The sequence below is a fragment of the Aspergillus heteromorphus genome, assembly GCF_003184545.1.
Source record: "Aspergillus heteromorphus CBS 117.55 chromosome Unknown BO70scaffold_14, whole genome shotgun sequence".
NCBI classification, from domain to species: domain Eukaryota; kingdom Fungi; phylum Ascomycota; class Eurotiomycetes; order Eurotiales; family Aspergillaceae; genus Aspergillus; species Aspergillus heteromorphus.
The window spans coordinates 627,753-653,248 of NW_020290419.1; the positions used below are offsets into that span (position 1 = coordinate 627,753).

The 25,496-nt window shown below is 50.5% G+C and overlaps 9 protein-coding genes across 9 annotated transcripts; 5 read left to right on the forward strand and 4 right to left on the reverse strand.

The window, feature by feature from the left end:
* Positions 1-301: 301 nt before the first annotated feature.
* BO70DRAFT_429735 (Zn(II)2Cys6 transcription factor domain-containing protein) lies at positions 302-1,920 on the reverse strand. Its single transcript, XM_025548097.1, has 3 exons — positions 1,735-1,920; positions 1,656-1,682; positions 302-1,571 (listed from the first exon to the last, which is right to left on the reverse strand). The coding sequence occupies exons 1-3, from the start codon at positions 1,834-1,836 to the stop codon at positions 444-446; spliced, it is 1,257 nt and encodes a 418-aa protein (XP_025399018.1). The 5' UTR covers positions 1,837-1,920; the 3' UTR covers positions 302-443.
* A 1,091-nt stretch (positions 1,921-3,011) lies between these two features.
* BO70DRAFT_362674 (uncharacterized protein) lies at positions 3,012-4,231 on the reverse strand. The gene has a single exon (XM_025543372.1). It carries the CDS (start codon positions 4,197-4,199, stop codon positions 3,387-3,389), a length of 813 nt encoding a protein of 270 aa, XP_025399019.1. The 5' UTR covers positions 4,200-4,231; the 3' UTR covers positions 3,012-3,386.
* Positions 4,232-4,494: 263 nt separating this feature from the next.
* On the forward strand, positions 4,495-6,643 carry BO70DRAFT_362675 (MCT family MFS transporter). Its single transcript, XM_025543373.1, has 5 exons — positions 4,495-5,631; positions 5,664-5,754; positions 5,815-5,920; positions 5,972-6,247; positions 6,314-6,643. The coding sequence occupies exons 1-5, from the start codon at positions 4,888-4,890 to the stop codon at positions 6,474-6,476; spliced, it is 1,380 nt and encodes a 459-aa protein (XP_025399020.1). The 5' UTR covers positions 4,495-4,887; the 3' UTR covers positions 6,477-6,643.
* Positions 6,644-6,809: 166 nt separating this feature from the next.
* On the reverse strand, positions 6,810-7,712 carry BO70DRAFT_397010 (bZIP transcription factor; the record flags this gene model as incomplete). The annotated part of the gene is made up of 1 exon (XM_025546661.1): positions 6,810-7,712. One exon carries the CDS (start codon positions 7,710-7,712, stop codon positions 6,810-6,812), a length of 903 nt encoding a protein of 300 aa, XP_025399021.1.
* A 312-nt stretch (positions 7,713-8,024) lies between these two features.
* Positions 8,025-10,626, forward strand: BO70DRAFT_397011 (uncharacterized protein; the record flags this gene model as incomplete). The annotated part of the gene is made up of 6 exons (XM_025546662.1): positions 8,025-8,125; positions 8,189-8,549; positions 8,609-8,822; positions 8,878-8,909; positions 8,968-10,285; positions 10,343-10,626. The coding sequence occupies 6 exons, from the start codon at positions 8,025-8,027 to the stop codon at positions 10,624-10,626; spliced, it is 2,310 nt and encodes a 769-aa protein (XP_025399022.1).
* A 499-nt stretch (positions 10,627-11,125) lies between these two features.
* Positions 11,126-11,876, forward strand: BO70DRAFT_371602 (NAD(P)-binding protein; the record flags this gene model as incomplete). Its single annotated transcript, XM_025544807.1, has 2 exons — positions 11,126-11,678; positions 11,740-11,876. 2 exons carry the CDS (start codon positions 11,126-11,128, stop codon positions 11,874-11,876), a joined length of 690 nt encoding a protein of 229 aa, XP_025399023.1.
* A 280-nt stretch (positions 11,877-12,156) lies between these two features.
* Positions 12,157-12,938, forward strand: BO70DRAFT_362677 (uncharacterized protein). The gene is made up of 2 exons (XM_025543374.1): positions 12,157-12,298; positions 12,363-12,938. The coding sequence occupies exon 2, from the start codon at positions 12,400-12,402 to the stop codon at positions 12,928-12,930; it is 531 nt and encodes a 176-aa protein (XP_025399024.1). The 5' UTR covers positions 12,157-12,298; positions 12,363-12,399; the 3' UTR covers positions 12,931-12,938.
* Positions 12,939-13,317: 379 nt separating this feature from the next.
* BO70DRAFT_362679 (DUF3425 domain-containing protein) lies at positions 13,318-14,757 on the forward strand. Its single transcript, XM_025543375.1, has one exon. The coding sequence runs from the start codon at positions 13,411-13,413 to the stop codon at positions 14,605-14,607; it is 1,197 nt and encodes a 398-aa protein (XP_025399025.1). The 5' UTR covers positions 13,318-13,410; the 3' UTR covers positions 14,608-14,757.
* A 4,178-nt stretch (positions 14,758-18,935) lies between these two features.
* Positions 18,936-24,783, reverse strand: BO70DRAFT_387710 (uncharacterized protein; the record flags this gene model as incomplete). Its single annotated transcript, XM_025545926.1, has 5 exons — positions 18,936-20,402; positions 20,456-21,656; positions 21,702-21,917; positions 21,954-23,369; positions 24,468-24,783. 5 exons carry the CDS (start codon positions 24,781-24,783, stop codon positions 18,995-18,997), a joined length of 4,557 nt encoding a protein of 1,518 aa, XP_025399026.1. The 3' UTR covers positions 18,936-18,994.
* Between the last annotated feature and the right edge of the window lie 713 nt (positions 24,784-25,496).

The window sequence follows — 25,496 nt, forward strand, 5'->3', positions numbered from 1 at the left end:
TTGGTGGCCTCACTATCTCCGTCTCCTGATCAAGCCCCAGAACACAGGTTGTTGCTGCTCAAAACCCGAAATCTATCGCGATGACCTGAATGAATTAGACTTACTGGCGTCGAAAGCATCTGCCACCAATGTTATAAGTTCATGTGTATGATTCGATCCTACAACCGATCCGGCATCGATGTGCCAGACAGATATTATTCGCCACTCAGGTACATGAACATTGGCCGGGATAAGTGCCTTGCTACTGTGATGAAGAAGCTAAAAAGCAAAGCATGGAATTGATTAACTAAAAAACACCATTATACGATGAAACATGACTTCGTGACAAAAACAAAAAAAAATAAAAAAAAAAGAACAATCGTATGCGCCAAGTGAAAACAAATTAGGGCTGGTCCCCGATCCAGACGACTAGGGCTGTCATAAGGCATCCCTCCCATCCAAAGCTATCCATTGCGGGTCTCCGAGGAAGCGGCTTGGTTGGCCGTGAACTCATCCAACATCTCGACATTCTTCTGCGCGGTCTGGATGACCTCCTCCAGCAAGTTGGACGCCTTCGCCTTCTTCCCGATGCGATCCCGGAGAATATCCAGAAGCCGAACGGCATGCTTGAGGTTCATGCCTATGAGGGTATGCACGAAGCGGAGGCAAACGGCCGCGATCTGGATCTGATACCTGCTCACATGGTCATCCGGCGTCTGCGGAGACGGGGGCGAGTCCGTCAGCGGGGGCAGGGACTTGGCCTTCTTCTGGGCGTCGAGGATGTGGCGGCTCAGATCGGTCGACATCTTCAGGAGCCGCTGGAAGATAGTGACGAGGAGCATGGAGTTTGCGACGCAGACAGTGCAGTGGACACACGCGACGACTCTCTTGCACGTCTCGACCCCGTCGTGTAAGCGCATGAGCAAACTGTCTGTCTGCTTGGAGTTCTCGATGTTCTCGCTGGTCTCGATGTCGCCGCCGCTTATCTTCTCGAGGGTGTCAGCGAGTGACCGGACACATTCGCAGCGGCGGGAGTGATAATCGAACGGGTTCGAGGGGGTAGCGTTCGTTGGGGCGGTCACGGCGAGGTCGGACAGATCGGTTTCGTCCGACATTGTCGAGGAGCTTACCGTTGACACCGAGGAATTGGATGGGTTGTGAAGCATTGGTAGCGAAGGGATCATGGATGGGTATGGAACGATCCCGCCTAGATTGATGTTCAAACCCTGGTAGGGCTTGTTACCCATGTTGTAGAGAGCCGGCCAGTCCTGGGTAGAGTTGGCAAACCCAGCTCCTGGTGGCGTGATGGGCATTCGGGGCCTGGAATTGCTGAGGTCGAGGGGCGGCGGCCGGTGGAGCATGTTCGGAATGGAGTTGCTAGCTATGGCGGATGCTGTCGGCTTGCTCATGTCATTGCCAGGATGACCAGTCTGCTGTCTCTTCGCGGACGGTGGCGTGGAGAAATCCGGAGTCGTCCATGACGGTCTCTTCAAACTCGAGGGGCCTGCGAGCATGGCAGATGAATGGTAGGTGCAAGGGACGGCTGTAGCTCGGCATCGATCACAACCGTAGAGGTCTCCATTGCATTTGACCTGTTGTAGATTGGATCAGCCATAACTCCATTTTTTTGTCTGCGAATTCGCGATTTGAACATATTGACAAGGGAATTGACTGACCTTTCGAGCTCGACACGAGTCACACGCCTGGTATCTGACGTTTAGCAGAAGCCCACTCGGACGAGAGAGATCCACTCACGAGCAAGGTATTGTTGTGCCCATCCATGGCGAAGTTGCGAGACGGATCCGTGTATTCGAAGTTGTTCGGGGCACCGTTGTTTCCTCGAAAAGCACCAAACATGATGATTGAGATGCGCTCTTTTGAGATTGCTGTTGCAGGATGAAGGTGGATGGTGATCGAAGGGAATGAGCTGGTTCTGTTTGATTGAGGGAGGGCATCCCTCTGCTTTAAATGTAGCTCCTGCCATGATGGTGAGTGTAGCAGTAGAAAGGCCGTGAAGGGAGTAGATTGAAGTGAACTTGTTGGAGCATTGCATGCGAATGAATGTTCAGCCAGGATGGATCCCCCCCGCGGCACGCCGGCCGTCGACGCCCCTGCGATTTACCGCCGAGTCGCCCCGCAGCCCCGGGCTGCTGCCGCGCCATCTTGGCCTGGCGCTACCAGCAGCGCGGGATTGGCTCGAGGGCCAGCCGGTTGAGGGGTATCACACGGCCTGCATGAGCACTGCGCCGCGTGTTGGAACTTCCCCACTACCAACGCGCCCTTCATCTCACACAGCGCTAACCCCCCAGCATCTATCCCCCCACCCACCTCGAGAGATAATCGCTGTCTTCTACCTGGACGCGACTTTCTTTGGTTATCAGGGCTTGTCATCCCAAGCTATCACCGTCACATGCAAGCTAGTGGATGTGGCGGCACTGCACTGCAAGGCAGACTGATCCCAACACTATTCCGAAGTCCCGACTGAGGGGATCCAAGGGAACTAGACCCGAGCCTAGACAGCCAGCTCTAAATCCTTTAGCGCTTGCCAACAGTTTGCGTCCTAAGGCTGCCCTTTGTTGGTATTGTTGCGCGAGAGGATAGTGTTCCTTTGCATACAGGGTTCCCCTCTCCCTTCGCTTGCTGATCATGCTACTGTTTCCACTCTCATCACACCCAGCGATACGGGCTACTGCGTGGCCTTCACACGCGGCGGCAATAATCCTTGCGGCACGGTTATACACTTCTTACAGACTGAAAGCCACATGCTGTGGGTTAGAATCCAGCACGTGTTGGGCCTCGACCACGCTGATTGTGTGGGTCGTCGACGATGAGTGCCACTGTGAATGAAGCCTATCAAAAGCCAAAGATTTATCACTCCCCCGACCCGTTGGGGATTAAGAAGAACCGGAATTTGCCCGGAAGAGCAAACTAGAGAAAGACGCGCCAGTATTGAGCCTGTCAGGCATCCAACAGTGTCTATTGAAGTGGAGCTCATATGCACATTGTCTTTGTTCTGAGATGCTCTCTGGTGATGTGTCACTGTTGAGGAAAAGGACTTGGCATGTCTTGACTTCCATCCTGCCATTCCATAGAGACCCGATAAGCATTCCCCTCAACGCTCTCCTCCCACAACTGATTGATTTCAGTAAAAGCTCTGCCCTTGGCTAAGATTGGCCTCCCAATCAGGTCGGACGACGTACCCAACCCAACGTTCCATTTCTTCCGAGCCCTCTGGAAGACAGACAGCGACAAGATCGTCTAGTTAGCACCCTGTGCTAGGATGATCGAGTGACACACATCCAGATCGACTCAGGTTCATCGCCAACACTATCAATTCAAACCTGAGCCACAACACCGACCTCATCACTGGGCAATGAAATAGCACAATCGCTGGTATTTTTGCAGTTTTAAAGCGCAACATGGATAGCATCGGCATGAATAGGATAGGCCGATTCTTCTTTGACAAAATGTAAATTCCATCGTTCGAGCTCGTCTGTTAGTATTTTCCACGACTCGCGGGTCTCTTTCATTCGCTGTAGCCGATGTTTTCGAGCTTCTGGTAGATTCATGGGCCAGCCCTCAGTCTCTTTAAGAATCATATCCCACAGTTCTTGCGGAAGTGGATGTTTCGATGCCACAGAGCTCAGCCAGGTGTCGACCCACCAATCATGCCGTCGAGGAGGCACATTTCTCGTTGATGCTATGCGGTAGTGAGGATCAACGAGCCACAGGGTGAAGAACCGACTGTGTCCGGGTCGGGTTCTATCCACGAGGTCTAGGGGCCCCATTCGGTAATGAAGCGCATGCGGAAATACCACCAGGCGGCCTTGATAGGTTGTGATAGAGCCAATCTCTTGTTGAGATGAACCATTTTGCTTCACTCCATGTAACCCCTCTAAATATGGAACGTCCCATTGGTTTCCATTAAACACATAACATTCAGCATCCATACGAATGGGTTGACGAAATGATAGTTGCCCTTCCGTGACATTGTCAACATCGTAGAAATAAATGGCAGTACTCACGATGTGCTCATTCATCATGCCATCCACATGCCAGTCCTCTCCCGGGTATGACGGCGTATCTGGCGTCAACTTGATCCCCGAAAGCTTGACTATAACCTGTAAGCCTTCCTCCCGAAACTCTTCCTGTAGCTTTACCCTGTAGAACTCATGATCTGTATCTTCATTAACAGCTTTTAGAAGCTGAGAGCGCTGCATTGGGTCTTTTATTTGTTCCGGTGATGCTCTTTGCTGCAAATTTAGACCCTCTTTCCTTCTTAGTCCAGTGAGAGAAACAATGGCTTTGGACGTCTCCCCATGCTTCCAGTTATCTCCTCAATACTTTACATCATAAAGTAAACAACTCGATTGTACTCCCGGCTGCTCCGCTGGTCGGAGCCGTGGTTCATCGGGCACCGCATAAGGCTTAGCGCGAGGTCGTAGCTTTGCCAATAATAGTAGACCCAGTATTTCTGCTATTATCTATCTATCTGGATATAGTTCAACTGGATACCCGAGAGAAGGAGGAACAAAGAATATTCTTCTCGATATAGTCTATGAAGTATGAAGTTGAGAAGCTTTTGTTTGCGGGGTAACCTTGTGCGGAGGAGGTCTGGCGGCAGAGACCTCAGAGTCTTGGAATGAATGAATGGTCCAGAACGCCGAGAAACCGAGAAGGATTGGAGACTCGAGATTAGGTACCTTCTACTCCGCATATTGCGATGAACCTCTCTCTAGCTATCTATCAACTAGCAGATGGTGTTCCAATGAGTCAGTCTTTGCAAAGGGGTACCGACCCCACTCGGGATCCCTATAAATATCTAGATCCCCCTCCAGTCAAGGAATCTTTCTGTCAGTCTCGACTCACGAGCAGGCTTGACTGAGTCTCCTTTCATCATCTCTCACAATGGACATCAAACCGCCGACCAACGCATTTACCACCGCCAAAGCTCCAACATTCGCCCAATCCCGCAGCATCCCCGAGTCCCCTCGAGCTGGTCTTCACGAAATCCCTCCACGGAATGCCTTTTCTATCATCGAACCCCCGCCAGACCTCTCCACCCTCACCGTCTCCAACACCACCATCAACCAACACCTCCACTCCTCGTCCGAGGAAACCTGCCCCGACGGCGGTCTCCAATCATGGATCGCCATCTTCGGCTCCTTTTTCCTCCTGATGGCCTCCTACGGCCTCATGAACTCCCTCGGTGTTCTTCAGAGCTACTTTGCCACGCACCAACTATCCAACTACTCCGCCAGCTCCGTCGGCTGGATCCCAGGCATCTTCATCTTTATGGGTCTGAGCTTGGGCGTCCAGGTCGGTCCGCTGTTCGATCGCTACGGACCCACCGGCATCACGATCGTAGGCACATGTTGCTACGTCGTCGGGCTGGCCCTTCTCGCCGAATGCACGGCATACTGGCATTTTGTCCTCGCGTTCGGGATACTCGCTGGAAGTGGTGCCGCGCTACTCAGCACAGTAGCCATGGGAACAGTCCCGCACTGGTTCCAGCGGAGGGTCGGGCTGGCAATGGGGATCGCCATGGCTGGATCGGGACTCGGGGGTGTGATTTTCCCCTGGGTGTTGAGATTGGCGCTTCCGAGGTTTGGGTATAAATGGGGGACGAGGTTTTTAGCTTTGCTGGTCCTGGTGATGTGTGGACTGGGGTGTTGATGGTGAAGACTCGCTTGCCTCGAGGGGTGTCTAAGTCGGGGATTAATTTGAGGTGTTTTCGCGACTCGAGGTTTATGTGGTTGACTTTGGGGACTTTCAGTGAGTTATCATGCTGGTAAACACGTCAATTTTAGATATTTATAATGCTAATATGAATAGGCCTCGAATTGGAAGTCTTTGCCGGGTTGGGTCTCTATCCAACCTACGTGGTGATGCAAGGATACAGCACCAACACCAGCATCATTCTTCTTTCAATACTCAACGTGTCAGTTTACCCTCCTCCATCAGTCACAACAGCAATTCTGACCTTGTCTAGATTCTCCTGCATAGGTCGACTCTTCGCAGGCGCTACGGCCGATAAATACGGTCGACTCAACACCCAAACCGTCCTGATCGCCTTTGCAGCTGTCGTCGTATTCGTTGTTTGGCTTCCATTTGGTAACACTCTAGTCGGCCTATATCTATTCAGCATTCTGTTTGGATTAGCATCTGGATCTTTCCTCAGCCTTGCCCCGGTCTGCATCGGCCAGATATCCAAGGCTAGCGAAATTGGCGGGCGGTTCGGGACGTGCTACTCCATTGTCAGCATTGCGTAAGTACCTCATTTCATTTCACAATCATTCGAGTTGAAAATGTAACTGACATATTGAACTAATAGAACGTTGGTTTCCATCCCCATTGGTGGTGAAATGCTGGATGCTGTCGGTAAACAGGCCATGGTTGCTTACCTTGGTGGTGTCCTCGTTCTGGCGCTGTGCATGTTCCTGATGGCGAGATGGGCTTGTTTGAATTATCGGTGGAGATGGAGAGCTAAGATTTAAACTTTGGTGGTTTGGCACAGGAGTTGGTTGATTGGCGGTCCCGGAGAAAACCCTTCCCAAGTGGAAGGAAGTAGAATCAAAAGTTCAGGGGGTGAAGGGGTGCGGAGTGCTTTTCATGTCAAAGCCAGCTCGGACTATAGCGAATAAACAAGCACCGCTTGGAATTGTTACTAGTTTGGCATTCATAACCAGGCCTCTAGCTCTAGCTCGCATTTCTATAAACATTACATCATAATACATATTATCCCCGAAACTTCCAATGGCGGATGGAATCGTTGTACCAACCAGCAGTTACCTCCATCCAGCCACAAGAATCCACCCAGTACCTCATGGCTATGAGTTACTCGCACTCCCATGATCGAGTAACTTCCTCATAACCATCACCTCAGCCTCCCATTTTGCGGCCTGCAAGCGCAAATCATCCCGCTCCTTGGTCATATCCTCCAGCCGTGACTCCAGATCAGACACATGGTCGATCTGCCGCTGGCGTAGTCGCCGCGAGGCCATCTTATTGCGTTGTCGCTTTTCTAGGATGCGTTCTTCCTCGGAGTTTGAGGTGGTGCTGTCGCTTCCACTGGAATCTTCTTTGGTGAAGCTTGCGAGAGAGCGCTTTTTGCTTCGGGGCGGATCGAAATTTGAGGGTGTGCCGTTGTTCTTGGGGGCTTGGGTGGGAGATTGGTGAGATGTCCTTTGTGGAGATGGTGGGGGATGTTGTGAGAGTGAAGGTTGGAGAAGAGTGGGCTCTTGTGGGATATAAATTTTGCTGTTTGGTAGATCTGACGATGAATTGGAATATTCTGTTTCCGCTATTTTCGGTTTCTGCACCATGATACCGGACGTGGAGAAATTGATGCCCGCCAGGCTAGGCTGTGGAGCCATCAACTGGTCTAGATTGAATGTAAAGTCGCCTGACACTGGCACTGAAGAGTTTGTGTCGAATGACGGGAACATGGACAGGGTATTGCAGGTATCCGTATTGTTGTAGGGGTGGTCTTGCGACATGAAATCGGAATGGTACCACAGCTCAGGAGATCCGGAGATAGAGGCAGTACTTGGAGGTTCAGGGCAAGTTGGGAGTTGAGGAGTCAAAAAGCCAGCCGATGGACAGCCCTCTGTGGAGGAATCGCCGTCAAACAAGAGACTGTCGAATATCGAGAGATATTTCGAATCCAATTGTTCGTCGGAGGCGGAGGGACTTCCCCGGGTTGAGGTGATGGGACTGTGGTTCGCAAGCATTGAGATGGAATTGATGGAAGATGGAACCACCGCCGATGTCGTTCGGTGCATGACGCTGGGTGTAGATAGAGAGTAGATGAGATCATTATTGCGGGGGGGGGGGGGGGAGGATGCTCTCCTGAGTTATATACGACAGTGGTGCCTGGTCGAAGCTACAAATAAGGCCGATGGAGAAATCCGACGCTAGTGGGAATATGTCCGGCGCTAGACTCAAATATGGACTAGGGCGGAAGGGAGCCACGGCAAGATGGTGAGCTGGACTCATCCACCCCCACTGCCACACGGACTTATTATTGCTGTCACTGCGCCGCCATGGACCCTTCTGTCAGGAACGAGGGAAACCCGATCGTCCCATCGGCGAAGAAGAGAAAGCCGAGACCAAAGCTATCATGCGTGCTTTGTCGGCAGAAAAAGTCCGTGCGGGCTCCCCCCCACCTCTGCTTTCTCCATGTCGAACTAACCGTCATCCCCCACAGATTGAAATGCAATCGGATGCACCCCTGTGACAATTGCATCAAGCACAAGAGACCTTACATGTGCCACTATCAGGGTCCCCCGGGTATACCAATGAAGGGATCTCAGGACATCCATAATCATATCCATGATCTAGAGGCCCGCATGCAGCAGCTATCCGGCGCAACTGTGCAATCTTCGTTCCCCAGTTTTCCACAATCGAACTTTCCGCCCTCAGGTTTGACTGCTGCTGAGGTTCAAGCTGGCCCCAGCGCAGCCGAGGAGGTATCCGAGCCCCAGGGAGACTATCCCGGAACTATCCTGGTCGACCAAGATGGAACGAGGTATATCAACCCCACCCACTGGCAGGCAGTGCTGGACGAAGTAAGTTTATCCTACTCAAATCATTTGTTCATAAAACCCGAGATATTTACAAACATCAGATTGCAGAGGTCAAGCAGTATCTCCAACTGAATGAGAATAGCCCGCTTGAGGATGCAGAAGAGGAGACTTCGGCGCCAGAAGTCTCGGGACCAGTGCTTTTGTTTGGCAATTTAGTTCCATCCACAAAAGCCGATCTACTCGCTGCATTACCAGATCGACCAGCGGCGGACAGGCTGGTTTCATTCTACCTGAACTCTAAAGAAGCGACTTTGGGTATGCTCCATGGGAAATTTTTAAATTATCAGAGCAGGACTGACTAGCAGAGTAGTCCTCATGCACATCCCAACCTTTGCTAAAGAGGTAGGACAATACTGTTCACATCAGGGAACCCGATGCTCACCGGCACCTTTCGATATAGTACGCTGCATTCTGGAAGAATCCCGAGGATGTGTCAATCAATTGGCTGGCATACCTTTACAGCATACTATGTATCTCTACAGGGCTACATCTATTTTCCGCCTCCGGTCGGGCCGACGGTCATCTCGCTGAGGCATTTGATGAGTATCACAGACTAGCCTCGCAATGCCTAACAATTGCAGAGTACACAACACCAGGGCGGTATAAGCTCGAAGCACTCGTTATGAATGTAGCCAGTGAGATCCTAAGAAGCGCTGATACGCACACCGGTCCATCGGTTCTCTTGGGGTTAGCCTCTCGGTTAGCAATGCACAGCGGCTACCACCGGGATCCAGATCATTACCGGGAGATATCGGTATTTGATGGTGAAATGCGCCGGCGCGTTTGGATGTACCTCTCGCTGCTAGACCACTATATCTCCTGCCAGATCGGACTTCCACCCAGTACAATGCAGGCTCAATCCGATACACAAGAGCCTCGAAACCTGACAGACGAAGACCTGGACCCATCTGCAACGGTCCTTCCCACCTCCAGACCACTGACAGAGAAAACGTCCATACTCTTTCCCGTTTTCTTGAATCGGATTATGTTTGCCGGAGCAGAGATAACGAGTAAAGTGTGCTCCGTAAAAGGCGTTCCTTACCGGGAAGTGCTGCATTTGGATGCAAAATTACGGAAGCTTCATGAGACGGTTCCGCATCCATTATGCTTCCGTCCACCCAGCGAATCTATCGCCGACTCCCCTACAACAATTATGGATCGGTACAATATTGACTTGATGTACCAGAAAGCTCGCTCAGACCTTCATCGGAGATATCTGACACAACATCGACGGAACCCAAAGTACGCATACTCCCGAAGGGAGTGTCTCGATGCTGCAAGAAGGGTATTGCAGCATCAAGCCGATATCTTCGATGCGAGCTCCCCAGGGGGTCAGCTTGGCCTCGTGTCTTTCTTTTTCTCATCCTGCGTCATAATGCATTTCCGCGTAGCTGCGATGATTGTCTGCTTAGAAATTTCCTGCCAATCAAGACACGACCTACAACAGAATCTATCGCCCGGAGAGCGGCAGTCGATTCTAGCACAAAGACATCAGCTCTCGCAAGACCTAGAGCGGTCTTACAGGATCTGGAATCGGTTCCGTTCTCAATCCAAAGAGGCCTTGAAAACGGCCGAGGCTCTAGCAATCATGCTGAGGATTACAAATACTCACCTCCAGCATGGTGCAACACCTCCGGGACATGAACAATCTCCTCCGCCTGTTGCGCTAGAAACCCAATCCTTCACCCCAACCTCTGATTTAAATAGTCAGTTTGATGGTTCGTCTCTGACACCTTTGCACCGTATCTTGATCTTTTATGCTGATCTTTCCTCAGTCAGTTCAATGATACCCCTACTTCCTGTAACCTTTGAAGAAAGCTCCCCGCAAGATATCCAATACCAGGGCACGCCCTTTGATGTCGATCTCATGGACGCTACATTCTACCTTGGACAGGACGTCGACACCAACGCTAATCACGCGGCCTTCTCCGGCCCTACAAACAACGTCGACTTTTTCGATCGCTACTGGGATAATTTGATGCTCCTTGGTGGCGATCAGCCCTCCAATGGCATTGCGCTGCCCACTGGGAATTATGATGGTGCAGATTTAGGGTTATAGTGATGCATCCTCAAATAATTCCGCATAGCAAAGGTGCCCAGAAAATTCATTGACGTCTTGACCAAATCATCAGGAAGTCGAAGCTGATAATGGTTTACCGCCCGAGATGTTGTTGTGCATCTCAGCTGGTGGCAGGAGTATCGGACCTATGACACAAATATAAGCCAACAAAAAACAGGAGCCGCAGAGTGAGATATGCTGGAGCACATCGGTCTTTCTCAAATTATTACCATGATGATAGAGGGTTGGATTATTCGTTTATTCGTGGTTGCACGGGGCAGCCATGGGTAACGTAAGCCGCTGTGGATAACGTGGGCCAGTCTAGCCGATGACGTCTTGCTTGCCCCCCATCCCAAACATATTTATTAAAGTCCAAAGTCCACGTCGCGACCGCATGTTCCCAGTTATCCCAGAATTCAAGTGCTCGGAGCTACTCGTCTCGCTACGCTTATTGCTTTGCTTCGAGACAGATCGTGTCCACAGATAGTAATACTCCACCATGACGACAGCAGCGGTATTCGGCTGTACGGGGGCAGTGGGCTCTCAGATCCTCGCAACACTCCTCGCCACAGACGCATTCTCATCGATCAAGACAATCTCAAGGAGACTCCCGAATGCCCAGTCTCCCAAGCTCCAAGCCCTCCAGGAAAGCGACATCACGAAATGGGGCGGCATGATCTCCTCTCTATCCCCCAAGCCATCATCGGTCTTCAATGCAGTTGGCACCACAAGAGCGACAGCTGGGGGGGTCCAAAATCAATGGAAGATCGACCATGACTCCTGCATCGAAAACGCCAAAGCAGCCAAAGAGGCTGGAGTGAAAACGTACGTGTACATATCCAGTGCAGGGACCAGGGGTTTTCCCTCTAGCTACCTCCCGTACTCAAAGATGAAGATTGGCGTGGAAGATACCATCAAGGAGCTTGATTTCGAGCACGCGATCATTCTGAGGCCGGGTATGATCATCGGAAGGGAGACTTCTAAAGCCCCACTGTTGGAATACATTATTGGGAGTCTGAATAAACTGAGTCAGGGTGTCCAGGATATGATAGGTATGAGATATCTGATCGAATATTTGATTCAGTACACTGGGTGCTAATCCGCCACCTGCAGGTCAAGACCAAACCATGATTGGTCGGGCAGCTGTCGCGGCTGCTCGTCAGGCGGAAGAGGGGAAAGCGCCGTCGAAGTACTGGGTGCTGGAGCAGGCTGATATCGTCAAGTTTGGCAGAGATGAATGGAAGGATTAATGCACATAAGTATAGCACTATTACAAAACATTATTCCCAGTAGTGCTTCGGAACATGATTCCTGCGGAAACTTGGAGACTTCCCCGTTCCGCTTAAGACCGACTTTGCGCCGCTGTTGGCGCACTGAGCAGCCCGAAGCGGGATTGCCGGACAAGGCAGATTTGTAGTATGTGAAGGGCTTACATTCACCTGGAATGTATGCCCGAATGAGCGACGTGATCCATCACATGACTGCTGAGGCTATTCGTTGTCTGTCAACTTTCCAACCTTTCTTCTCCACATCAATCCTCATTCAGGGTCCCTCCCCCGCCTCCTCTACTTTTCCAACAAGACACCCCCACAACTCAAGAGATCCTATCAAGTACTCTGGCTTTCTGCGCTGAGTCAGAGGGGGATTAGTACAGCAAAATTTGCTGGTATTTGTGAGTTTGAATCAACTTCAGGGCTCTTCATGAACTGAAACTGATCTGGTGGTTGTCATACCAGTCCGTCTGCCGCCCAAGTCATCTTTCCACCGATAAACATGGAAGACATCGGAGAACACCAGACAGACGTCAAAGAGGACCGAAAGAGCAAACGTCGTGAGAACCCCTCCGACCGCCGCTGCTGGGACTGGATGATTGTATCAGGCGCCTGCCACTATGCCAGGGATCGTATATCCTTCACAGACTACCGCCCGGTGGAACGTACGATCGGGGATTCAAAGACCTACGTTGCTGGAGTGGGATCGGTTGAACTGAACGTACTCCCAGGACCAGGATTACCGCCCCGAACCATCCTGCTGCATGAAGTTCTCCATATTCCGGCCGCTCTCTCTAATGGATTCAATTTCGGGAAATATCTCAAAGCTAACGGAGGGGAGACGAAGTTTGGCCCAGGCGTCTGGACTTCAACTGATGGAGAAGGCCGCCCCTTATGGACAAGCCAGCCCTTTGCTGGATTAGACAAACTGCTTTTGGCTGGAAATCCGCAGGGGGAATCTTTTCTTGGGGACGGGCCGAAGATGCTGAGTATGTACTTTAGCGGAGAGGACCTTGAAGGTATCATGTCTTAGAATCGGTCATTCTATCAGCGTCCGATCAATATCTAGGGTTGCCTACTATTTTGAAATCAAGTCTTGATTTGATGCACTGTTTGCCTGCAGCTAGCGATGGTCCATGTCAGATCACCACGACGGAATTGACCTTCGGGCCATGAGTGGCTGCTTGATGGCTGACATCAGCCATGTCCCGCAGTTTATTCGGACTACACACCTCCTCTTCTTTCACGTGTCACCATCACTGCCCCCCGGCTTCGGCGCCTCGGTGTCACTTGATTTATCCTCTCTATTAGATACCCTCCAGTATGGAAGTTAAATCCACCATGGGACCACAGACCACTTCTCGAGAACAGCCGGGTGAAAGCGTGGGGAAGCAGAAACGGAAACCTGTCCGTCGCGACCCGGAGCGGAGACGGCAACAGAATCTCCAAGCGCAAAGAAAGTACCGTAAGTGTGGGTCTTCTCTGGCATCGGGATGTCAGCAGCCTATAGATTATGGGGACTAGGATCTCGGGAACACCAAAATTAATTGCTGGCTTAGGAGAAAGGCTCCGTGAGCGCATGAGTCGTCTCGAGGCACTTGCACCGTCTACTAAGCAGGACCAAACTGTTGAAAAACCGCCGGTAGCAGGCCCCGACTCAGCCCTTAGCCCATATGGTAATCCGATCCATATTGTCGGGCATAGTCTCCCAACCTATCATGCTTCAGATGCATCTGTTTCTAGTTCATCTGTGGCAACTCCCAGGGAGGATCAACAACTTATTGCACCCTCGGATGACACCCTCTCACTGAACATGTGGGATTATACCACACTGGCTTCGCATTCAGACGATCTCTCATCATCGCCGTGTATATGGAACTCTACCTCACAGGCTCCACGGCCAAATGACACCTCAGTAGCGCTAAGCATATGGGGCTCTCCCACATACATCGACCCTTCTCTTCTCGTCTCCGACAAGCACAGCAACGACCATGACCCATACTGGACAACCACCATCGAATGCGGCTGCTCCAGCCCACACGTCCAGATACGGACCCAAGGGCCTAACTCATTCCGCTATGGCGGCTTCAAGATACTCCAATTAGCACCGGGCGCACCATCGGCAGATCCATACGCCAACAACCTCCGCATCGAAACAGTCTGCAACATCACCGCTCTGCGCAGTATCGGAATGCACATCGGCGTATCCGAGGAGATGCTCTGCGCCGACGAATCCTTCTCCCCATTTTTCCGGTCCAGCGCACACTCAACAGACGAGCTAGCCAAATCAAACATGATCGGCGCCGTGCAGCGAATCTTCAAGACCCTCAAACCGGACTTACGACCAAGCAGAGAACAAATCACCGTCCAGCATCATCCGTATATCGATATCCTGCCCTTTCCGACGTTGCGGAAAAACCTCATTACCCGTCCCGGGGAATTCGATGAAGATGAGTTCTTCCACGACATTATTACTGGCCTGGTATGTTGGGGAGGTGCAGGTCTCGGGAGGAGGGATCGGCAGGAGTCTACGGGGTTTGCGTCGTCGGGTACGCCGTGGGATGTCCGCAGCTGGGAGGCAAGGGTGTGGTTTTTGAAGAAGTATTGGCGTTTGTTGGGTGGGGAAGATGGTGAGCTTGTACGCCAGAGCGAGTGGTGGCGCGGTATTAGAGGGGATGATGATGCGTTGGATGTGGAGGGTGATGACTAGGAGTGGAATTTGTGGATCTTATGCTGTTGCTAAGCTTCTTGATTTAGGCTGTCGAGACGCTTCAGGATCTGTATACAAGGGTCGGCCCGACCGTAATGTTGATATGGGCAATATAATTGTTACAAAGTATGCTATCACACTACACAACGACAAATCAACTTGTCTAATTGATTCAAACCAGCGGATACTTGATGATCTGTAAGCCTGTAAAGGGGCACCGGCATTGGCATCGGTATGGGGCATGCGATGATCGGTCGGTACGGGCCGTCGTCTGACATCGGCCTTTTGTCAATGGTGTCGTTCCACTGTTCTCCTTTTACAACACCCTGTCATACAAACAAAAAAGATCAATGTAGCACTTTTACCTGAAACACAACTTTCACATAAATAATTTCAAAACACTATTATTGGACTAAGCATGGTAGTCTTCCAGACAGAACCAGCCAGTCTGGCTCACCTCGCGCCGGCCACAGTGTAAGTCAAGATATTATAGTATAAAATCCAAACTTGAAATACTGATCATTCCAAAAGCCCCCCGACACGTCACGCAACAACGTCTATTCTCAGAAGCCTTCCGCTGTCTCGACCTCGAGGGAGAACAGTCCGTCAGCTGGGGATAGACCTGAAAATACAGCTCACACAGCAAACAAAGGGAGCAAGGCTGCGCCTGAAAAGGATCGTGGAGAACCTCCAAGCCCCACTCCTCGCTTTTTCCGTCTTTCAGAACCACCAGACATGCACATGCTGGAATCGGCACTCCGAGAGTTTCATTCAATGCAAGAAAAGGTTGAGTTAATATAAGGTGCAATGAAGGTCTGCTCCTAATATCAAGAACACACAGTTGTTGGGTCGCGTAACTACCACACGAAGCTTCGGTGGCATGTAAACGCCCTCTGGTGGTTTTGCTTTTGCTTTGCGACAGCAACAATAACACTTAATATGAGCCACCCATCCTGACCAGACGTATTTGAGAGCCTTGAGGGCCCCCTATAAAGGAAGTTCCAACATTCCAACAGACCTAGGTCACAGCAGCATGTAGAGTACAGAGTATTGCCTCAATCATGCCTTGAAAAGCAAAAAAAAAAAAAAGCAAGACAGCCAATTGTCACAAGTTGTTGAGAGTCCCAAGAGGTCGAGGTTTCACAGTGACGCGAAACGGACAAACACACGTTTTGGCCTTCAGGCCTCCGTTTGCAAACCGAAGAGCAGCAGTGAATTGCAAGGCTGCAAGGCTGCCGGCGGGTTTTCCTTCTGAGTTCTCTTCCCCCCCTCAACTCTCGTCTTCTCTTGTCTTCTCTCGTCCTCCCTCTCTCTTTCACCTCCTGCTCCATCCCATCTCCCCCTCGGGGCCTTCGTACAGACCATTCTCCTTTCTACTAGATACTCGGTGAGTGATCTATCTCTTTGCAAATGTGGCAGTTGAGTCAACAGAGACTTAGGAACTTCTACCCTGCTCACGCTCAAGCGCGTGTGGGACAACTGTCAGACGTCCCTGTATCTAGTCACCCAGTCACTTCAACTGACAAAGCTGACCAACCACTCCCTCTAGGAGCGGTATACCTCGTCCTCACGATGTCGGACTGGCCCTCCGCCGAAGATTCCGGCTGGAACGATAATTCCGGCTGGAATGATGACAATGATGGCGGTACGTGTCCCTGCTCGACAGGAGTGAATCTTATCTGTTTGGCTGGAGACACGTTTTCTGTCACGACCAACAATCGCGCTACATACCCATAACAATACTGATGGATATGATAGGTTTTGGCAGCGATGAGAACACTAAGCCCGGTGGTTTCGGTGCCGATGCTGGCTTCGGTGGTAACGACTATGATCCCTCGTCGGCCCCCGGAGGACAGGAAAAAGACAATGACAATCGTTGCCGCAAGTAAGTGTTTCCATCTCTGTGTCTACTTGAATGCTCTTGTTAACAGAAGACAGCTGCGGAAGCGAGGACCACTTTGCGCGTAACTGCACCGAACCTCGTAAGGGCATGGCTTGCTTCAACTGCGGCGAGGACGGGTATGAGTTCACATAATCACAACTTGGTTGCTCTGCTTACTGACACTACACCAGACATACCAAAGCAGAGTGCACAAAACCTCGTGTCTTTAAGGGCACTTGTCGTATATGCAGCCAGGAAGGACACCCTGCCGCCGAGTGTCCCGAGAGACCTCCTGAGGTGTGCAAGAACTGCAAGATGGAAGGTCTGACGCATGGCGGCTTGTAATTGAGTACATATACTAATCCTCAGACAAGGTCACAAGACTATTGACTGCAAGGAGAACCGTCGCTTTGACCTGAACAGTGTCCCTGACAAGCTCCCCGAAGAGGCCTGGGATATTGTGAAGAAGGCCAGCGCTGAAAAAGACCTTGAAGATTTACGCGAGGTGAGAAAATCTCCCCATTTTCTACAACTTTCTTCTATGTAGATAATTACGCTGTCATAGTCAGATGTGCTGACACAGTACAGGGTATCAAAGTCTACTCCAAGTCGATGCCTCAAGCAACCTTCGTCGATATTGAGAACAAGTTGCGCGAGGATAATCTCAACTTTCATCTTATTGCCATGGTAATATCAGCTTATTCTATGATGCTCATCTTTGAATAGGTACTAATATGACTGGGTTGACAGGAGAGAGAAGTAAACGATTGCATCAGCCTCATCGATCTTCAGGGCAAGCTGAACTGCACCTACGTAGTGGGTTTCTTCTACAGCTCCAAGCCGCAGCGTGCAAACTTGCGTGACCGTTGGCCACCTTCCGATGAGGATAACCTCGAGCGTCTTGCCGATGCTGGCTTGCCTTTTGATCGACAGGTTCCCAAGTGCGGCAACTGTGGCGGTATATTGAGATCTAGCCTGACATTGATCATCTCAGCTTTGCTAACAAATTACAGAGATGGGTCATACTGCCCGTGGTTGTGCTCAGGAGCGTGAATTGATTGAGCGTGTTGAGGTCAAATGCGTCAACTGCAGCAATGTCGGACATCGTGCACGCGACTGCCCTGAGCCTCGTCGTGATCCTTTCGCCTGTCGTAACTGCGGGTATGACCATCCCAAGAGGCTCAAAGACTACCTACTGACTATGAAAGTTCGAATGAACACAAAGCATCTGACTGTCCCAACCCTCGCTCTGCGGAAGGCGTTGAATGCAAGCGTTGCGGTGAAAGTAACAAATTCGGCCTTCCCCTTGCTAAACATTTCACTGACACCTTAACCAGTGGGCCATTTCGCAAAGGAGTGTCCTCAGGCTCCCGCTCCTCGAACCTGTCGCAACTGCGGGTAAGTCGCATGCTATCTTTGCAGTGATTCCGTCTCTAATTGAATAGATCCGAGGATCATATGGCACGCGACTGTGACAAACCTCGTGATGTCTCTACTGTGACCTGCCGCAACTGCGACGAAGGTACGGACTCGATCCACTACCCACTGCTAAAAATTACTGACACATTGACACAGTCGGGCACTTCAGCCGCGACTGTCCTAAGAAGAGAGATTATTCTCGGGTCAAGTGCAACAATTGCGGCGAGAGTAAGTCACGGCCCTCGCCATACTTATCTTCTCGCAAACGTCTTCCCACATACAATATACTAACCTCAACCGATCAACAGTGGGCCACACCATCAGACGCTGCCCTACCGCTCCCGCTCCCGATGATTCCGCCCCCGGAGCCGACGTCGCAGACACCAGTGGCGGCGATTGGAACAACGAGTCTAGTGGTGACTGGAATGCCGAAGGCGCTACCCAGGATGAATCTCCAGCTGAGGAGAACACCAAGGGTTTGCGTGCCGCCTGGTAAAACGGTTGAATGGGATACTCGGTCGGATCGGATTGCATGGTGCATAGAAGTCGGAGCTTCGTTTGACACGATGTCCGATATCTGGCGCGACTGCATTGATCACCCATAGTGTTTTCGACCTGTTGACTGTGCTGTCAATCTACTCAGGGTTGACATGGCTGATGAACTCGTTGATGTGGTGTCTCCGTGGCTGTTCTTCTCTTGTATTTACCTTCTTGCTATTGCGTCAGGCCGGTTGATAGATTGATCGACTGTTGCAGGGTGCGCTTGGTAGACGGGACCAACTTTTGTCATTGAGATGAGAGCAGGACCCGTCAGACTGAGTGACCTGTATCCTGACTGATTGATTGATTGATTGATCAGCTGACTGACTGAAATAAAAAAAATCATTTCCTTGCCGTCATGCTATCTGCAGCAGTCATACGTAGGTTGGAACGATGGGTAGACACATGACATGACAATATCATATAAAACAGTAAACGAAACGGCAAAAGCAAATACGCAAGCGACACTGATCTCAAACATAAGAGAAACGATCTATCCAACTATACCATATTCCAGAAACAGACCATCCAAATCCATCATCTCATCTACCCCATCCTTCCTAACCCCCCAACCCTCACACGATAGTAAAGCGCCAACCCCGCAACACCCAAATTGAAAACCACAAACCCCCACCCCACCGCCCAATTCCTCCACCTTTCATCCCAAAAATACTCCCTTTGGGCCAGAAACTGATCCGCAACATCTACCGCACAATACTCACATTTATCCCTCGCATCAGGAGAGACCAAATACCCCGTCGCTGTTTGGAGAAATGTACCCAGATACTCCGCGCATGATTGCCCGCTCGGGGGATGGAAAGTGGATAGTTCGATGGTGCTGCATTTCACGGCGCGGTTGTGGAGCTGGGTTGCTGAGATTCCGCTGACGAGGTATGTGAATGGGGAGATGCGGTACATGAAGATCCAGAAGGTGTGGAGAGGGGGGGTGGAGGGGGGTTGCATGATGCCGTTGAAGGATATGGATAAGAATGAGAGGGCGTAGGTGAGGAGGGTTGCGAGTTGGGGGGTGGGAGAGAGGATGGCGATTGCTATTGCGAAGGTGGTGGCGGAGAGGAAGTATTGTAGGAAGAAGAGGAGGGTGAGGCCTTGTTGGGGCGGGGATTGGATGTTGAAGATGGGGTAGGTGTAGCTTGCGTAGGAGGTTATAGCGAGGAAGATGGTGTGGGGGAGTTCTATGAGGAGGGTGCATAGGAGGAGGGCGAGCCAGGAGTAGGTTCTGCTGTGGTGTTCGCGGTGGATGTATAGTGATATGTGTGTGTGGAGAGTTGGGATGGTTTGTTGGACTAGGGGTGGGAAGAGCGCGCAGAGCATGAAGAGGGAGAAGAGGGTTCCTTGGAGGCCGTGGAGGGAGGGGTTTTGTTTGTAGAAGGAGAAGCCGATGAAGAGGAATGCCGTTGTGGTGAGGGCTATTCTGGATAGGATGGTGAGGGGGGTGCGGTGGTAGTGTTGGGATATGCGGCGCAGGATGATGGGGAGTTGGTTCCGGAGGGGAAGGGCGAATTCGCCGTGTTCGCGGGGGTCTGGAGGGGTGTTTGGTTGGTTTTGTTGGGTTTGTTTGTGGGAGTGGATGTGCTTGATTTCTTCTTGGATGGTGGCTGCTTCTCTGCTTGTGCTCCAGATAGAGGACCAGGTGCCGTTGTTCTTGTTGGTTTCTGTTTTGAGGACCTCCATGATGTACTCGGCGGGGTTTTCGTTGTCTTTGATGGCTCGATGGGCTTCGTTTCTGTGGAAATAGTCGAGCAGGATCAGGGAGTTCTCGCCAGTTGGGCCGAAATATGCTGTCTTTCCTTCGTTGGTGAGGAGTAGAAGCTGATCACATTGCTTGAATATGGATGCGCTGGGCTGGTGGATGGTACAGACGATGGCTTGTCCTGCGTTGGCGAGTTTCCGGAGAAGACTCCATATAGCCCGGGAGCCATGCTCGTCAAGACCACTGTCATACATGTTAGTTCTCGATAGATTCAGGAAGTAAGATGTACTATGTACCTGGTCGGCTCATCCAGGAATAGAATCTGAGGCTTGGCTGCCAATTCCACTCCGATGCTCAACAGCTTACGCTGTTCTCTGTTCAACCCTTCTCCAGGAACTCCAACAAATGCCTCTGCGATCTCTTCCAGACACAGTATCCGGATTATTTCCTCAACGTACGCGTATTTCTCTTCTTTGGAAACCGAGCTCGGCTGTCGCAGCAGTGCACTAAACTGAAGGCTTTCACGAACTGTTGCTGTCTCCAGATGAAGGTCTTGTTTTTGGATATAGCCGAATTTTCGCTGGGAGTTCGAGCCTACAGGGCGGCTATTGATGAACATGTCACCAGTGAAAACACCCACTGTGGTGTGTTGCGCCAATATCTCGAGGAATGCTTTTCTTTCGATCTCGTTAACACTCATCACTGCCATCAGCGATCCTGGCTTGACCCAGCCGGTCACCTGGTCCAAAATCTGACGATGTTCGCGCTTAAAAACAGTTTTGTATGTCACATCCCGCCATGTGAAGATGCCTTGTTGAGCTGGAATGAAACTTGGGTTCTTGTTTTGTGCATCACCCACCATAGAGTTGTTTATAGCCACGACTGACTGGCCTGTCTCTTCGTCCGCGCTATTCCCACCTTTTTTGAGCCCATTACCTCGACGAAATGATAGACTCTCAGGTGCCGTGTTTGTATATGAAATCATCTCAGTCACAACAAGATGAATCATCATCCAACCAAGCATCATTGCGATGAGAATACCAAAGTTCCTCCACACATGATGGTAGGTGAATTCATATGTAGCCCGAATATAATCATCACCACTAACAGTCCACTGACCAGCGACCGCCCCAACAGCGGAGCAGATAAATGAGTTGTTTTGAATGTTCGGATAAGATGGAACAAATGCAGCACAGCCAAAATGACGGCCATGGAATTCATTGGCAACCAGGCTCTCGAACGCGTAGTATGTGGGGGTTAAATAGCGGATGAACTTGAACCACGGGTGAATTTGGGGGACCGGAATGATGAAACCTGTGTAGATAGTCACCGGAAGGACTAGCAAGCCAGCAAGTACTATAGCCTGTGAAACTGTTTTTGCTATCGCTGCATTGGCTTGGAAGGCCGCACTTGTAACGAGTATGGTCAGGAAGTTGATAAGTAGACATAGAAAGAACTGAGAAGGTTCGCGACGAAGGTTGCTCATAAAGTAGATGACTATATTGTTTGTCAGAGCTAGAAGAAACCTGAGCGGTATTACACTCAGGAAATGGGCTATTGCCTCAATTGCTGGGTGATAAAACCCAAGCAAGGCATGTTTTTGCACAATCGGATGTCGCGAATGGTGGCTGCTGATTTCGCTTATTGGGATGAAGGAGTTTAGCAGCACCATGTAGAATATCACGGCTCCCTTGGCGAAGAATCCTGATGTCGTATCGGGTGTGTTGTGAAACATGGACCCAATAATCAAGGCTATGGCTAGGTTGAGAGCAAGCTTGTATGCGGCCGACACACGTTCGTTCCAGGCCCGCTGGTATGCGCTTTTGATGCAGAGCTTGATTTGTAATGACAAGCTCGTGTATGGCGAATCAGCCCACGTACAATATTTTGAGTTCCGAGACTTGTTCTGTCGGCTTTCAGGGAACTCGTGCTTCTGCTGAGATGTTTCAAGAAGCTGATGAGATGCCATCTCTCGTTGTAGCTCTAAAAACTCTGAAGACTGGTGCCAGTACGCCTCAAATTCATCGGGAGTCCGGGGCACTTGACCTTCAAATCCAGGGCGTAGTTTTCTACTTGCTGGATTGGTGATAGCGGCCAAAAAGTCAGCAGTGGTTTGTTGTGGACCGCAGTACCAGCCTTGGTGCTCGAAGAATTGTCGGACTTTAACAGTGGATCCGTAGTAGATCTGACGCCCTTCGTGCAATAACACAGTCTTATCAAAAAGGTCGTAGATGGCCTGGCTCACTTGACGAGCTGGTATGATATGGGAAGATGAGCCTAGATCTGCGGCCAATCTGAGTGACTGTATGAAGTTCAGTGTCAAATATGAGTCCGTTCCCTGAGTCGGATTGTTCCATGCAGCCAAAAACCCCCCCGACAAGACCATCTCTGCCACAGCGAGCCGCTTGTGCTCACTTGTTGAAATATCACAAATTCTTTTCTTGTAGACATGGCGCAGCTCAAACACTGCACCGATCACTTTCGCCATCAGCTTTGTGTATCTTTTGCGAGACACACTCTTTAGCTGATTCGAAGAGGTCCGCGCCGATACCGCGAACTCTAGTGTCTGGCCCACTGTTGAACTGGGGAAAAAACCATTAAAGTCCGAATTGTAAACAGTTCCAGTCTTAAATGTATTGGGTATTGTTTGTTGTGGCATGCCGCCGTGGTAAATGGCTGATTCTGAATTCAACTGTAACCCATGGAATTCCCCACACAGTGCCTTCGCAAGGGAGCTGCACCCCGATTCAAGTCGCCCTAGAACTAGTAGCAGCTCTCCCCTGTTCAAAACACCATGTACGCTCTGAAGGATTGGTTTAGGAGATTCATGGTTCGAGTTAAAGGAGCCTCGTGGCCTCAGGGGAGCGGTCAAGATATCGAGCATATTCCAATTGTACCGTATTGTAGATCGAGTCCCCAAGACGTGAAGATTTTGAAACGCCACTGATGGCCTCTCTCCAGGAAGCTTGCTCTTATTTAGCATGCGAATTAGCTTGTGAAGCCACCTGTATAAATCAAAGTCTGAATTGTCTGGATAAAACCATGGGTCCTCCCCTGGCAAGGTGTTTGCGAAACCACTGATGCTGGTAATGCTACCATCAGTCATTGCAATTTCAGCCAAATACGCCTCTTCAATCGGATCCAGAGAGACACGATGTCTGGCAGCGAAGCCCAGAGCTCCTTCATTCTCCTCAACCTCGGCTGGTGAGCCTATTGATGGTACAAACTGAGATTTAGGGGCATTCGTTTCATAATAATCACTTTCATATCTGTTTGCTTCGATCGCTTCCTTCTCATCTGGTGTTGTAGAGAGAGAGAGCGATGAAATCGATGCAGGGCTGACATGATATTCAGTCGGTTCTTCCGTAAATAAATTTCCAGAATTGTCAGCATCGATGAATTCCTGATCATCAACTGTCGTTGATATGGCATATGATGGAGACGATGTAGGTTGCAAGTCCAATTCCATAAAGTCTTCTTCAGTCACAGTAGCGGGGATTCCGGGTTCTCTTGACTCTTGCACTTCGGTGGTTGTGGATACGAGTATCGACGAACACGATGTTGGCTCGGTGAGGGATACAACCGAGCCTTCCATGCCACTTCCGTCAATGGAAGCCGCTTCGTCATGTCTGGAATTCTCAGAAGCATAAATTGATGCTGAAGAATGCGCACGAGAGATAGCAAGCTTTTCAATCTCTTCCTGACTTGGCTCGTTTTCTTCATAATTCTGTTCGGTTGTCGTGGTTTCGGTTGTAACTAGAATCTCTGACGATGTAGACTTTGTATGGGAAAGCGATTCTCTCTCAGTACCCTCTCTAGATATGACCGCTTCAGGTTCCTGCCTCTCGACCGTCAATCTCGATTCGAAGACTGAACTTGAAGGTTCGGGCTGAGTTTCAAAAGAATTGAGAACTTTCCTCTTTCCATCTAATCTCTCTGATTCATAAGCCTCGCCCTTTTGGAAACTCCGAGACGTAGAGGTAAACTTCGAAAATTGAAGCTGTGCAGGAGAAGATGAATCGCTTTGGGTTCTTTTCGCGGAGCGTTCTGCTTCACATGTTTCCATCTCTTCGATTGCCCCGGACATAGAGACGGAAGTCGACAATGCAGGATGCGACAAATGGAGGCTCCTCCCCAAGGGCCCCGACCCAGTTAACCCACGTGTCTCTCCCTCTTCAGCATTTGCAGACGTGAGGACGACAGTCAACGAACCAGGTTGAGCATGAGGCAAAGCAAAGCTTCCTTCCATTGCCTCAGACCTGTCTAGCCCACAATGATTCTGGGTCACCCCGGATGTAGACAAATTACCCGAAAATACAGATTGCGTGTGAGGAATCGCATTCTTCTGGGTACTCTCCCCAAGCCATCCGGAGTTATAAGTCGCTCTCTCCTGCACTACTCCAGACGTAGACGTAAAGCTTGATGTAATATCGGCATTGGTGGAAGTAAATTCCGTCTCAAGCTCCTGGCTAAACCCTCCTATTGTGTGAATTTCCGTGTCCTCGACCATCCCGGAGGTAGAGAAGAAGGTTGATGATGTGGACCACAACTGCGATTGATTGTAGCCATCATCATCTCCGTCCCCATGATTCTTGGCACTGGTTGATTCTTGTCTGTCGGACATATTGGGTTCAGATCGCAGCTATTATGGGTGAAAGCCTCTCAGTGTCAGTCAAAAGAGCCGTCAATTGGTAAAGCTGAGAAAGCAGGGTACACAACGCAACAAACCTGCGGAACGCTTGACCAACATATACCAAAGCCCTCAGAATATCAGGAGAAGAACCCCCCAAGCACTGCTACTAAAGCAGATTCAGGGTACCTCCCACCCCATTGTACAGCGCCATTGCCTCAATCATCCGACTCAAAAATGCGTGTGATTCAGCTCGTGCTTGCAGATTCCAATCAATAGACGGCGACTAGTCTTCTGGGAAAACAAGCAAGCATGAGGTGTATTGTGCTAAAGCATTGGAGGGGGGGAGCTCTGTGGTACCCACTGATCTGCACAGATGAGCTCGGAGCTGAAGATATGCACGAATAGCTAGTCCGGTGCCGAGCGGAGAATCCCGGTGAGGGCGAGAAGTTTCATTGTCGTATATAAGGAAATTATATTAGATTCAGACAGCAGGTAGAAGGGCTGGGCGTTAGAGAGAAAAAATGGGGTTATTCGCCGATGGTACCCGGCTTGGTGGATGGTTGTTGATGGTTGATTGATTGTATCTAGATCGGCGCCCACGATGTACATCTGCCCGCCTAGTGCTGACTACCTACTGCCGACCAACCCAGGCATTACTCCGTGCCAGATCAATATGGCATCAGTAGCCTATGTCTACCGTGCAC